Source organism: Polypterus senegalus, chromosome 6 (genome assembly GCF_016835505.1).
Source record: "Polypterus senegalus isolate Bchr_013 chromosome 6, ASM1683550v1, whole genome shotgun sequence".
In the NCBI taxonomy this organism is placed as follows: Eukaryota; Metazoa; Chordata; class Cladistia; order Polypteriformes; family Polypteridae; genus Polypterus; species Polypterus senegalus.
In genome coordinates, this window is record NC_053159.1 from 131,349,438 (window position 1) to 131,365,580 (window position 16,143).

At 36.9% G+C, this 16,143-nt stretch overlaps 1 protein-coding gene across 2 annotated transcripts in view; it reads right to left on the reverse strand.

The window, feature by feature from the left end:
- The window catches only part of dph1 (diphthamide biosynthesis 1), a 419,970-nt gene that overhangs the window by 127,959 nt on the left and 275,868 nt on the right, over positions 1-16,143 (reverse strand). For both annotated transcript variants that reach the window (XM_039757210.1, XM_039757212.1), the window contains one exon: positions 9,668-9,789. In XM_039757210.1, the coding sequence (XP_039613144.1) occupies positions 9,668-9,789 (122 nt within the window). The remainder of the gene's footprint in view (positions 1-9,667; positions 9,790-16,143) is intronic.

The window sequence follows — 16,143 nt, forward strand, 5'->3', positions numbered from 1 at the left end:
TGCTGGTAGAGAGTCACTTAAGCTGAGTAATGGCGAATTAGGAATCAATACTGAGTGATTCGCTGATAATTAAACAGTGATTTGTTTTGGGCTGTGATGTGTTATACAGATAAATGTTTCACACTCTAAACATAAATACATAAATAACACAAAAGTGCATTATTTTTTTGACTGAATTATAAAAACCGTTCTGCCCATTAATCTAACTCTGTGCTGAAGTCTATTAAAGTACATTTATTTTCTGATTGTTTCACCCTGCACCCTCATCTGTTATCTGTAATCAGTAAAGCAACTTTACTTGGTGCTTAAGTTACATGCAGTATTGATGTGAAACCTATCGTAGAGTTAAAGCATAAGAAGCTGTAAAAACTATTTTAGTAAGAAACAGTCTGCCTATGCAGATGCATTTTAGTAGACAAAATGGTGGAAATATTTAATATATCACGGATATAAATTACATGGAAAGCAGGTACTTCCACACAGATGGTGTTCTTGTGTATTTAAGTAATTAATATTCTAGTAGGTTTGGAGAAGTACATTAAAATGCTAAGCAGGCCTTGTTGACCATAATTATGAGAAGCATGGCATGAGGACAAGACTCATGAGATTTTGAAAGAAGAGAGAACATTTCTGTGACAAAGACAGCTGCGATTGTAAGTTTCCCAAGAAGAACACCGTCTAAGGGAATGTCAACATGGAACTTGGAGGAAAGGACATCAGCGGCAGAATGCAATCGTGTGAATTTAAGTGCTGACTGGCAGATCGGGGAGTATTTTCTTGGCAAAGTTTTGATGCATTCATTTCCTTACAGGGCAAAGGCAAAATACCGTAAGTATTACTTATGATTGTGACTAATCAGCTGAATCAACTTTCTCTATGAAGAGTTGTCTTCCGGAATAATAATGCCCCAATCGAAAAAAAATATTTGAGCACACCCAATTGCTTCGATTAGAAGCATATTGAAAATCAGGGTTTTAAACGACTTTCATTTATTCAACAGCAAATTGAAAAAAGTCAAGTAACCATAACTAGCATTTAGGAAGCATTGAGGAAGTTATGCAAATTAACATGTATATTGTGGTAAACTTAGGGCAGCAAATCTGGCTAAATTTTTGATATTATCAAGAGTCTGAGGTCCATGCCAGTATGACGGTGGCAGCAATGCAGTGCCAACCTACATGAAGAAAGCAGACAATCATTGAAATGCACTGTCTGAATTTTTAAATAATACTGGATCAAAAAGAAAGTGCCATTGTGATTCAGTACTTGAGCTGCTACTGCAGAGTTTTGGAGAGTCAGGTTCAAATCCTGGCCTGGTCACTACCTTTAAGGAGCTAGATGTGGCCTCTGCTTTTGTATGGATTTTCTTTGGGTTCAATGGTTCTTCTAAACATGTGAAGGTTTCATTAACTCTGAATTGGCCTGGAGTGATTCAGTATGGGCATGTGCGTGGGCAAAATGACACACTCTTTAAAGTTGGTTTCTGTCTTGTACCCTTATCCTACCAAAACAGACAATGGTCCTCCTATAGCACAGGTACAGAAAATGGATCACTAAATTAATTAATAAGTCTTGTAGTATGGGTTAGGGCTGTTCGATATAACGATATATATCGGATGACAATATGAAAACGTCTATCGCTGCACATTACGCTATCGTTTGTTTCGTGGTGTCACAAAATAAACTGTTTACGGCAATATTTTTTTCATTGTTTTGATGGCCACCACGTGGATGCAGACACACTAGCATGGCTGATGAAGACAAGGCAACACCAGGTAGCTCCACACAGAAGGACCTTGTTCCTAAACGAGGGGCTACCTCTGTAGTATGGAGATGGTTTGGATTTGAAGAGTCTGACATGGACCAGAAAACGGTACTGTGCAAATTATGCTGCAAACCGATCGCTACCATAGACTCCAACACGACAAACCTCTTCTACCACCTCCGCAAAAAGCACGTGAGCGAGCATGCAGAGAGTTTACAACTGAGAGGCAGGCCACGTAGGATATTACAGTTGTAAAGGTACTATTTAAACGAGCATGTTAAAAGCTTGGAAGATTAATTGCTACCAAAACAATTTGCTTAAGGCATAATTTTCCCTGCAGCGTTTGCTGTCCGCGTTAATCTTGTTAAAATTACTGTAGCGTCTTCCAGACGTAATGACGATCCGAGACGGTCACTTGGTTAGTTCCCTCTTTATTAAACACAAACAAAAAAATGGTTGCTGTTGGCCACAACCACACCGAACAGACAGCAATCCAAAAACAAACTCTTTTAGCTAGGGGCGACAAGATCGTCGTCCACTCCTCCTTTTTCACAGCGCTTCCCCAGCCCCCATCCCTCCGAACCTCTTTTCCCTTCCACTCTATTACAGTCCATCAGAAATAACAGGGACAACAGAATAAATAACTGAGAGGGATGTAAATCACAGAACACAAACTGCAGAACAGAACTCTACAATAAAGAACAGAACGCTACATTACGCTTACGCCACAACTGCATTAACGGAAATCTCCGTTAACGAGTTACGCGGATCGCCCGTGCTTGGGGCTGGACGGCATTAACACGCTAGCGCCGCCCAGTCCCACGCACGGGCGATCAGCTGTAACTCATTAACGGAGATTTGCCACACTACGATGTGCAAATTAACATTTTACTAGAAAGTAGCCTAAAAAATATTATATTTAATATTATATATTTAATATATTTTTGTCGTAAGCCTTATTGCTGCTACAGTTTGAAGTACAATGTTTACATTTGGTTTTGACAGTTAATGTTAGACTTGTATTTATTTTGTTTAAAGGGTTTATTGGCCTTATATAGTTTAGTTGTTAGTGCTTTGATCCTTTTATATTTAATATATGTTGTGAGAGTTATTGCTGCTATAGTTCACATTTTGTTTATGTCAGGCATTTTATATAGCAGTATTTTATATTGGGCCTTTAGTAATTTGTTTTTGAAAAGTGTTTTAAATTTGATACATTAACATTTTATGTTTACATTCTAAGTCAAACATTTGCTCAAATGTTCTAAATAAAAGAACAGAAAAAATTACAAGTTGAGTACTTCTCATTTTTGATTTTTTTAATTTAAATAAAAAAAAAGGAGTGGTGATTATATAAACTATTCACTGAATACAAAGAAAATGTAATATATCGTGATATCGGGATATGAAATGAAATATCGGGATATAAGATTTTGGTCATATCGCACAGCCCTAGTATGGGTTATATTGTGAATTTGAAGTTTTATCCTGTTTTTTCCTTCTGTGTTCTGGGTAATAAAATACTCAGATTCTAAATAAGATTAGTGTTCTATTTTAAAAATTTATTAACAGAAATTAAATTATTTTTGCATCTTTCCTGATGCCATTTTGTTTTTCATAGATGCTAACATTTTTTGGCTTTATTGCTATGATAAGGTGACCTGTTGTTAAGGGTATGATTTTGCAGATTGTGACAAGTGAGAAGGTATCTGAGATTTCAGATAAATTCCATCAACTTTAGTGTGAGATTTATATTGGTTAGTGGTCCTGGTATTACAACTTCATCTTTGTCTTTCAACTTAGATTTAGGATTTTGTGTGGATTTGTTGACAGTGCATTTTGACTTACTGGTTTTGACCCCTGTGTGTTTTCTTTTGACAATGTTTCATCTTCTGATCTCTTCCCATTTAAAAACCCTGCTATCTACACCCATGGTGGTACAATATGCCTGCAGGAACAATTCTAAAGCAAAATTAAATTTATATTTCTCACACAATCATCTTTGAATAATATAGGGCTGACTACATGAGTATGATAACTAATTTAACAAATAAAACATAAAATGTCAAATTCATACTTGTAGTAAGAATGCCCTTGGCTGCTGGCAGAAATAAACAGCACATGTAAAGTTTATAAAATAGAATATCTTGATACCAACACTTTTGAAAGGCATAATCTACCAAAAATTATGTTTTTCTATAAGTTACTTTCCCCATGTAGTCTGTACTGATGGCTGGGAAAAAAAAAAAAACATTTCCATGGTAAATGGAGATAATAATGTTTCTAACAGAATGGGAGCCCATGGGAACCAGCCTGGACAACAGCAAACAATATCAGAAATGTCCACAAAAAAATCTCCAGTTACTTGTGTTGCACAATCCATCTTCCAGTTGTATGCTCACAGCATGCAAAACGCATGCATTTCGCTAAGATACTGGTAAATAAATACCTCTGGAAAATCGAAGCAGTCCATAATCAGGAGGCTGCTTGACACAGGGTCCCGCTTTTGAATCGAAGACTCTTAACCAATGAATTGTGGGATGGGGTTAAATGGGTGTCCTTTTAAGAGACATAAATAAATGAAAAAGACACTTGGTCATGTATTTCAAAATCATGGAAACAAACACTCATGGATTTTTAAAAAACCTATTAATCTGCAGTCCATAATCAGGAGGCTGCTTGACACAGGGTCCCGCTTTTGAATCGAAGACTCTTAACCAATGAATTGTGGGATGGGGTTAAATGAGTGTCCTTTTAAGAGACATAAATAAATGAAAAAGACACTTGGTCATGTATTTCAAAATCATGGAAACAAACACTCATGGATTTTTCAAAAACCTATTAATCTCAGAGACAACAGCAATCAAGTTCTTGATGGTACAAAATGTGTGAAGTTTATATCCATCTCTATATATATAAAATCCAATGTCTGTCTGTCCGCTTTTCATAAGAGAATTGCTTAACAGATTTAGATCTGGTTGTTTTCTATAATTTGCTTGAACATTCCGGTTGATTTTGCAACTTCTCTCATCACGCTAAGTGTTATAGTTTGGTTGCGGCACTGATTTATTTGCGCGAATCTGAGAAACAGGCTGCAGGCCGAGGGGAGGGGGGACCTCAGGAGTAGGGAGCCGAGCAGGGCCATCCTCATTCACGAGTCAGCCTTTGTTTGAGTCACTCTACCTCTCCCATGTGTTGGAGCTTACCTTGCCTCAGCTTAGCTAGCCATACCTGTTTGCTCAGCAGACCTTATCATCTAGAGATGGTTAAAGAGTAAAGTTTGACGTTTCTGAGAGAGAGATCACAGCTATGTATGGTTTTAGATGGTACTTGCTCATTGGCAGAGATATCATGGCCACATGATTTTCTCCCCATGTGGGGGGATGCTCTCCCATCAGAGCTGAACATGGCAATGTTTGACGTTGGAGTGTACCTACCTTCTGTTTGGCCAGAGACACCTTGCCAACTTTTTACATCTTTGGCAAACAGATCACAGATACATTCTCGCCCCTGATAGCAAAACCAAAAATATTGTATATCAAGAGGCCCTTGGATATGAAAGCTATCAATATAAATTCTTCTCAATATAAATTATTACTTTTTTTTTTTTTTAATTGATGTTTAAAGTTTGTCCTATTTAACTATTTCGCAGGTGGAGCCACAGGGGACAGCTGGTAAACTATATGTTATGGACTTCTCTTTATCTAATCCAATCTGAAAATGTACTGGATGGCAGAACAAGCAAAGTGTATTTTATAAAGTGCCTTTCTGTAGTAAACCCCTTCCTAAGGCCCCGAGTATGGTATAAAGCAGGGGTGCCCAATGCGTCGATGCATTCAAAAAAGTTTTTTTAAATGTTAGTCTATCATATATCCTCCCTATGGCATTTGCCACTGGATTGACATACAGGGCGGCCAGTCTGAGATCTCCTTTCTTCTAACACACTGGTCACCCCGCATGCACGATCAAACACGCGAGCTACTGCAAAACTCCTGCTGTGATCTAGTTAGCATTTCAATTTATATCGACTAAAAAAGGGATTTAAAAAAAATTTGTTTGGGAAGGATATGGGCTGATTGTGGAATTGGAAGAGGATTTTTTTTTCTCACAATGTCACAATCAAAGTGCGTTCGTCTGACGTCCGAGGTTCGATCCCCGATGAGGGGTGCAATAGAGTGTGTACACCTGATGAGCCCAAAACAGGGCGAAACACGTGTCGCTTACTCTTTGCATTATTTGACAGTTAACTATGTAACATTCTATGATCTGCTTATTTATATATAATTTTTAATGTAGGTAGATCATTTCGACCTGGTCATTTTAAAAGTAGCTCGCAAGCCGAAAAAAGTGTGGGCACCGCTGGTATAAAGTGTTACACGTCAACTGACATGCTCAAAGTCAAACGGTGTATCAGAGATCGAAATTAAAATAGCAGCCTTCTGGTTTAGATTCAAGTGCCTTAGCATTACACTACATTGTCTACATCTTGCTGTAATGAATAATAATAAGATGAATACAAAATGTTCTGGTGACACATGCTACTTCTTAAGTGATTTCATATTTGTTTCTGCTATTTGTACCTCGACCAATATGTGTGCATGTGAAATGTGGACAAGCGATTTAATCATACATCTCCTGGATTCATTTCTAGAGAGAGCATACAGTCTTTCTAAAATAGCTCAACCAATGAAGACTATTTTTGGCTCTGAAACTATGTGAAAGCTTGTTGTTGTGCAGAAATGGCACTGGATTCAAACTACTCAGACACAGGAGGTAATAAAACAAAACTTATTCAGCTAACCATTAGACAGCACACATTCCAAAGAGTTCCAGCTATTCTGTGAATGAACAGAAAAAAATTGGTATACCTCTGTGGAGTTGGAAATGCAAAACTAGTAGAATTTTTGATCTCATGTTATCATTCATTTATACATAGTAAGAAAACATCTAACCTCTGAGTAGTGAAAGCTCTGGTAATAGAATACAAAATCAAAGTGAAAAGATATAAATAAAAAGATTATTTTTAGTCTAAAGAAGTCTGCTACATTTATTTTCTCCATAATTTTTTCTGCTGAACTATGAAGGCTAGCTACTAGGGACATACTACTAAACGTCCACGGGTCTTCTGAGTTAAGGATACATATTGATTTCAATATAAGATCCTGCAAAGGTCATCAAATACAAACAGTGGAATGAAAACCCGGAGTTGAAAAGCAATTTGAATTTGTGCAGCAGAATTTGGCACATTGCACCTGTTTAGCAGCTCCTGGGGGTCATTTAATCTCACTGAAATTGGTTAAATATTTAATGTGCAGTACAGCGGAAAAAGCAATTTTACAAAGGTTTGGTAGTAATAGCTTAAGTCCAGTTTTTATGGCTGATATAGGTCTCAGGGAGTGGACTTGAGGAGAGCTCCCTGAAATATTACCACCACCTCTTAGGTATTAAAACACAAAAACTACATCCCTTTGCTGTCTGGCAGGGGAGAAACTACAACTGCTCCAAATCATTTAGACAGATGGCCTTTGCAATGCTGGTTTCAATATCATTAGCATCAGAGCAAAGGAAACTCTCTGCGGAAAGATGGTTCAACAGTCCTGCTACCCTAAGATTTGTATAGTTGTTCAATCCAATTTTATTCCACTAAGGGGCTTTCAAGGTGACCAGCATCACAAAGTACCTTGCAAGACACAATCCAATTTGTACAACTGCTGATGGAGATGAAGTCAGACTCCCTGGGGCTTCTATATACAATATGACTAAAATCACAAGGAGCTTTATACTTATGTTTTTTTCTGTAAAATGGCAATAGTATGATTTTAAAGGGTTTAACTCATGCCAAGAGACTTATTCTCTGAAAAAAATATTCACGAAATAGGCAATAATACCTATCCACAAAATAGGCTGTAATAAATAAATAACTAACTAAATAAATAAATAAATGGGCAAAACAAGGAGCAGTTGGATATTTACAGTAGAGGTTTTATTGCCATTGAGGAACAAACAGTATGATCTGTCTGGAATGTTTATCTTTACAGTTATATGTGCAATACTGCTCCTCTCTAAATTAGCAACACTAAATTGGCCAGCTATGAATCAGTGTGGGTATTCAATGAATGAAGCACTGTCCACCACTGGTTGTTATCTTGTGCCATGTGAAAAGTGTCCTGCCTCTCCCAGTTCTGAAATTTGAATAGGTAGGTTTGAAAACAAAAATGGGTTGGTGCATGGGTTTTGATAGGGAATAGACATTATTTTCTACCATCATCCCCCTCATTGAGTTGTAACCTTAATATAGTGGAATTGAGTCTCTGGGATGTCTAGAGTTGTTTGATTTGGTACTTGATGATCCTGTGGTCCTTGGACCAGACAAAAAATATTCAAAATGTGAATCCCTTCCACCCAATGATGACTCTCACAAAAACAATGAGAATTCTGCTCAAAACTGGAGGATTGGGACACACTACTGAAGTCAAGCCATAAGACAGGTGGCATTTCTCATGGCATCAACTTTGGGCCTTTTCTCAAATACCAATGGAAAGAGAAGAAATCTTGTTAATGAAAGAGGCCTTCCATGAACTGGTTGTAAAGGGGTCTCTGGATTTAATGAAGACGAAGCAAGCTGGGACAGAAGCAGATGACAGCCTATGTAGAAGTAGACAAACAATGCCATTGAAAATTAAATTTGAGACACTCTGACATTGTAAATCACAAGACAAATCTAGGAAGGTAGGTGCGATTTTTTCCAATTTGTCTTTAGCAACAATGTGGAAATACTGACCTCAAATGGGAACATTATTGAGATCCTAGCACCTAATTCTGCTGAACAAGCTGTTCTTCTCAGGGTAGGAGGTGGGCATAAACTTAAGTCTCCACTCTGAATAGAAAGTGTAAAGAAACCTACTTTGCCAGTCCAGCCACTCCTCTCTAAATTAGCAACTCTAAATTGGCCAGCTGTGAATCAGTGAGGGCATTCAATGGAATGAAGCACAGTCCACGACTATTTCCTGTTACTCAAGTTACTCATATGACTAATAAAGCTTCTGAACCTGAGGGTCTTTTTCTTATACAGTAGGCTTGTTCCAGTTGAAGCCTGCTACAGTGATATACTTTGTAATGTCAAGGTAGTTTCTTGTCTCTTCTACTATTCTTGATTTTCATACCATCAATTTAAAAAGACACAACCTCACCTTGGAGAATATCAAGTCTGAAGAAGAATCACTGAAGCAGTTGTAGTTTTGTACCAGGCTGTGCTAAATACAGCCCACTGAGGTAAGTCTTAGGGAGACACTAGAGTATATTATTTCACTAACCTCAGAGAGCCTGAGAACTTGCCAGATAAACTTATAGACTTCTGCTAGACTGACTGGCCTATTGTGACAAACTCAGTATGATTAACATCACCATTTTTTGATTGAAACAGATCTTTTGCGAAACAATAATTTGCTCCTTTAATTATTGTTATAAACTCAGTGTGTTGACATCAAGACAAACCAAAGGTGAATGAGTAATGATTCTTCCACTAATCTTTAAACTAATTTCCATGCTTTGAAGACTCCATGACCCTTATTTACAATACAATATAATACAGTTTATTTTCGTATAGCCCAAAATCACACAGGAAGTGCCGCAATGGGGTTTAACAGGCCCTGCCTCTTGACAGCCCCCCAGCCTTGACTCTCTGAGAAGACAAGGAAAAACTCCCAAGAAAACATTGTAGGGAAAAATGGAAGAAACCTTGGGAAAGACAGTTCAAAGAGAGACCCCTTTCCAGGTAGGTTGGGCGTGCAGTGGGTGTCAAAAGAAGGGGGTCAATACAATACAAAGAAGGGGGTCAATACAATACAATATAATATTTGACAGTTCATAGTTCTGTATAACCCTTGTGGTTAGAACTCTTACCTAAACAGCTGTGTCCATAGTGTACCAAGAAATCTGCCCCTAGTGCACGAGCAGTGAAGTCATCAACACAGCAGGCTCCATATGTTACATCCCCCATTACTAAGGCCTCTGCATCAGTAAACCTGTGCATAATAACCAAAAAATAATGTGTTAGTAAGACACCATTTTAGCTAACCACTAAAAAACAGCTCAAACTGAGACCACTCACCACAAATAATTGGAGTCTAAACACTGTGCAAGGCTATCAATTGTGCATGAAGTGCTGCTGTGTAATTAATGATTTTAGGATGCCTATTGACAGGAGGGCCACTTCAGTGGCTCAGAATGCATTTACACATGCCTCAATAACTGGTATTGAAAGCACTAACCGTTTTACTTTTTCAGTAATAAAGAGCTAACTGTCTTGGTTTGCTGGTACTTGGACTGCAATACTCCCAAGGCCATCTATGTAAAATGCGGAAATAATGGTCCTAGTAGAAACTACAGTGTTTGAAACTTAATCTGGATTCTATTTTCAGGGTGACATGGTCACCAGGTACTATACAGCTTGCCTTTCTTTGCCGTTGAAGCAACAATTGCTCCTTTTTCCAAAAAGCTGACTGCTTACTATAATAAAAGTAGAAGGGGTATAAGAAAATTAATGTAGTTTATTCAATTGAAGGTACATAATTTGGTAGGCTGAACTGTACAGACCCCAAAAAAACTGATGAGGATGATAAAATTAATTTGAATAGGGGCCATACGGTCTCCGAAAACATCCTAAATATCTCAGTAATACAACACAGCTCTCAAAATATTATGCTCAGAATATAATTATAATGCAGAGTAAGTAAAATGTATTCACATACTACTTTCCATTTGTTTCAGAACTGTCAACGTTATAAGCAATGTATGCACATATTAATTATAGGATTTAATTATTTTTAGTGATTTCAGGGATAAAAATATAAAGCTTAAAGATACTCTTTGAATAAACAAGCAACCCACTGCCCTGAAGATTAGCACTGTTACTAAACTGCTTGACTCCAAATGCTGCCCTTTGGACTACTCTGCAATATGGGATTACATTTGTCTGCATGTTCAGCTTCTGTAATTTGCAATACTAAGGAGACATATTGATTAACCATTTCACATTATTATCTTTAAAACAGAATCTTTTTCAGAATTGATCATATGTATAGTATTCATAGACAAGCTATAATCGAATTAAAGTTCAAAAGTGGTAACATTTCTAATTCTGACAATTTTTTAAATATTTCAGCACTTCCCATTTTGGCCAAGAACTACAAAAAGTATGAACATTTTATTACAGGTACATGCTTAAAATTGATATTAACTATTCTCACAGTGTGACTTTTGTTAGGGTTAAGATTGCAGTTTAGAGGAGACAGGTGTATGATATTTATTTATGGTTATACCTTTGTGCTTTCCTCCATAGTGTGTTGAAATAACGTGTGGTTTATATTAATAACAAGTATTTTGCTATAATCATCTAAAATACATGCTGATATTAAATAAAGGTAATGTAGTGCAAATTTTCATCAATATAAATTAACAATTAAACGAAAGGTTCCACACATAATTTAAAATTAAGATTAATTATACACAAGCACATCATGTTGTTAATAGCACAAGACACTTCTGGGAAAGTTGAGAGAAAAAAATAACTAAATCCTAGCAGTGTACCCTTAAGGAAAATGTTAAAAGTTATTTCCACCTAATAATCAAGTCTTGGTATTTTATTTTTATTATCTATCAAGACAATGAACCTTTACCAGTTTTTCCTTTATCTTTACATTTGTATAATTATCTTTACAAATGCTTTCCCTAGGCAATATAATTGCTGAAATGAAACAGTTAAAAAAGTGTGTTTATCACTTATGTTTCATGTTTTTAATTTTTTTTTAATTGTGGATTTGCTTTCTTGATTACTTTTAGCTTGGATAATATGTAAGAACAACTCACTCTGATTTGCACAACTTAAATTCTATTCATTGATCCATTTTCCAAACATACTGTATCTAAACCAATCTTAGGGTTGTGGTGAAGTGGAGATTACCTATGCAGCATTATGTGCAATTCAGAAAGCAACTTTAGACTGGACGCCATTTAACACTGACAAACTGCATTACAGTGTGGTATGGCAACTGCTCTGTAGCTGGTGAAAACTGCTGAACACATCATCGGCATCCTATTGCCAACTATAGCTGACTTGCAGCATACACAGTATCTATGTTGGGTTTGCAGCATCATCAAGGATGCCTCACACATCAACCATGGACTGTTTACGCTCATCCTATCAGGAATGAATGTGAATTTACCCTTGGAATTAATAAAGTATCTATCTAGAGGAGCCTTCAGTCCCACACCAGCAGGCTCACTTTCTTTCATTACACCATCACTATTCTGAACTCCAACCCTTACCAACTCTTACCACTCAATAGCTGACCTTTCTAAATATCAATAATTTCTGACTGCACTTTACTGTATGTATATTTTCCCATGTTTACATATGTCTGTTCTGCATATAAAAATATTTCATATATCTATATTCATTGATACCATGTCTGAAGTATTGATCAGTATTCATATCTATATACTCTTGTTTGTATATACTACTACCTGTAAGTTCAACTATCATATATATATATATATATATATATATATATATATATATATATATATATATATATATAAAAGTCAATGTGTGTATGTATGTACAGTATGTATGTTCCAGCATTACTTACGAACGGCTGGACCGATTTTCATGAAACTTGGTACACATGTTCCTCATTGGTCGAATACAAATACTGTAGATAGATAGGGTGAAATCAGCCCTAACCCACCCCCTTCTGGATAGAATGGGGGGATCTTGTGGTCTTGTATGCATGTTATCATCCAGTTGACACTTGGAATGATTACCAGAGGGTGAACTGGAGGTGACTGCCAGCATTCCTTATGTTTAAGCACCACCGAACCCCTGTTGCTTTTGTAATTAAATAGAGTTGGCCGGGTAGGCATCCCAACTATTTTTGGGACTCATTATGTCTTTGTGACATGAACAGCCATATATATACAGTATATATATATATATATACAGTATATATATATATATATATATATATATATATATATATATATATTATACATAAAACGTCTACACGTGGAAGTGTATGTGTGTCTCTGTCTGGCCCGGAAGTGAGAGGTAAAGTCGGGGTAAGGGCTCCAGTTCAGAGGATACACAAGGGAGGCCAGCACACTGACAAAAGGAGACCTCCGAAGAAAGACAGTCGCTTAGCTACTAATGCACAAATGATGCGAGCGCACCGGCAACACGAATCCTCCTAGAAGAGAGATACCCAGAGTAGTTCTGACGATTGCAATACTTTCTAGGATTCCGTGCAGCTTGCACAGTTAGTATACACATATATATAAAAGCCAAATAACACTGACTCACTCATCACAAAATCTCCCCAACCATGAGGACTTGGGACTAGAAATTTGGAATGTAGGTTAATCTTGGCCCATAGGTGCTCACTAAGAAACGGTTTTAAAAATGTTGTGATCAAAGTGTGTTCTGTTTGTATGTCTGTCCGCTTTATGCAAGAGAATTACTTGATGGATTTAGATCCGGTTGTTTTCTATAGTTTGCTTGAACTTTCAGGTTGATTTTGTGACTTCTCTCATCGCGCTAAGTACCATAGTTCGTTTGCAGTACCAATGTATTTATGCAAATCCAACAGAGTGGCTGTGGGCCAAGAGCAGTGGGGTCGGACCTTCCTCATTCCCTCGCCAACCTCTGATCGAGTTAGTTGAGTTAGTCTACATCTCACCTTGCCTCTGCTTAGCTAGCGATGCCTGTTTGTTCAACAGACATTATCATCTACATATTTTTAAGGAATAATGTTTGACATTTTTCAGAGAGAGAGATCAGAGCTACGTGTGTTTTACAGGGTAGCTGCTGAGACATCACGGGCATGTGCTTTTCTCCCCATGCGGGGAACGATCAAATACAGTGTCAGTGTCTATTGATTTTTAAAGTTTGTCCTGTTTCATTAAGTCAATGTATGTGTGTGTGTATATGTATGTATGTTCCAGCATCACGTCCGAACAGCTGGACCGATTTTCATGACACTTGGTACACATGTTTCTCATAGGTCGACTTAAAATACTGTAGGGTGAAATCAACCCTAACCCCCCCTTCTGGGTAGGGTGGGGGGTGATCTTGTGGTCATGTATGCATGTTATCATATTAGTTGACACTCGGAATGACCACCGAAGGGCAAACTGGAGGTGACTGCCAGCATTCTTTATGTTTGAGCACCATCATGCTCCTGTTGCTTTTGAAATTAAATATAGTTGACTGGTTCAGAGCGTAAACTAGATGATAACATACATACAAGACCACAATACAAATACATTAGTGAGTCTTCATTGGTTGTTAATTTATTTTTAAAGTGTTTTTTTATATATTTTTCTCAAGCCATTAAAAAAACAGTATTTCTTCCTTGGCAACTCTGGGTATTTCAGCTAGTAGACATACAGTGGTGCTTGAAAGTTTGTAAACCCTTTACAATTTTCTATATTTCTGCATAAATATGACCTATTACATCATCAGATTTTCACTCAAGTCCTAAAAGTAGATAAAGAAAAACCAGTTAAACAAATGAGACAAAAATATTATACTTGGTCATTTATTTATTAAGGAAAATGATCGAATATTAAATATTTGTGAGTGGCAAAAGTATGTGAACCTTTGCTTTTAGTATCTGGTGTGACTCCCCTTTGTAGCAAAAACTGTGACTAAACGTTTCTGGTAACTTTTGATCATTCTTCACATTAACTGCTCGCTTCAGGTAACTTCCACAACATTTCGATTGGATTAAGGTCAGGACCTTGACTTGGCCATTCCAAAATATTAACTTTATTCTTTTTTAACCATTCTTTGGTAGAACAACTTGTGTGCTTAGGGTCCTTGTCTTGCTGTATGACCCACCTTCTCTAGAGATTCTGGAATGAAGTGTTTTCCTTTCTCCAAACATAACACTTTTCATTTAAACCAAAAAGTTCTATTTTGGTCTCCTCTGTCCACAAAACATTCTTCCAATAGCCTTCTGGTTTGTCCATGTGATCTTTAGCAAACCGCAGACGAGAAGCAATTTTTTTTAGAGAGCAGTGGCTTTCTGCTTGCAATCCTGCCATGCACACCATTGTTGTTCAGTGTTCTCCTGATGGTGGACTCATGAACATGAACATTAGCCAGTGTGAGAAAGGCTTTCAGTTGCTTAGAAGTTACCCTGGAGTCCTTTGTGGTCTCGCCGATTATTACACGCCTTGCTCTTGGAGTGATCTTTGTTGGTTGACCACTCCTGGGGAGGGTAACAATGGTCTTGAATTCCGTCCATTTGTACACAATACGTCTGACTGTGGATTGGTGGAGTCCAAACTCTTTAGAGATGGTTTTGTAACCTTTTCCAGCCTGATGAGCATCAACAACTCTTTTTCTGAGGTCCTCAGAAATCTCCTTTGTTCATGCCATGATACACTTCCACAAACATGTGTTGTGAAAAGCAGACTTTGATAGATCCCTGTTCTTTAAATAACACTGGGTGCCCACTCACACCTGATTGTCATCCCATTGATTGAAAACACCTGACTCGAATTTCACCTTTAAACTAACTGCTAATCCTAGAGGTTCACATACTTTTGCCACTCACAAATATGTAATATTTGATCATTTTACTCAATAAATAAATGACCAAGTATGATATTTTTGTCTCATTTGTTTAACGGGTTTCTCTTTATCTACTTTTAGGGCTTGAGTTAAAATCTGATGATGTTTTAGGTCATATTTATGCAGAAATAAAGAAAATTCTAAAAGGTTCACAAGCTTTCAAGCACCACTGTATATTCTCAAAAGTATGCTGCCTTATTGCACTTTAATGTACTATTTGCACCCATTGTCTAGTGCACCTTAGTCTACTATTTGCACTTTCTGGTTAGATGCTAAACTGCATTTTATTATACCTGTAGAATGACTATAAAGATGAGATGAATATCAGCATAAGTAGCATATCTTTGAGATTTGAGGCAAAAATATGAGTACTTGAATAAATGCACATTCAGACACCAAGAGAATGTAAAAACTCCACACATACAGTACATATACTGGGCTGGGATTTTAACTCAGTATCTTGGAACTGTGATGCAGCAATGCCAAAAGTCATGATTTTTTTAACAACATGGGAAAGGCGCTATATATATATAAAAAATTATTATTATTATTATTATTATTATTAATATAAACAAGTGCAAATAAGTACTTTCATCAAAAAATAAAACGAGGAATATCCTTATCATGTAGGAACAAATACAATAAAATTTTAACCAAATTTAACTAGAGATTATACAGTTTAAAATAATATAAATAATTAATATTTAAAGCACAAAAACTAATATAAAAACCTTAAAAGAAA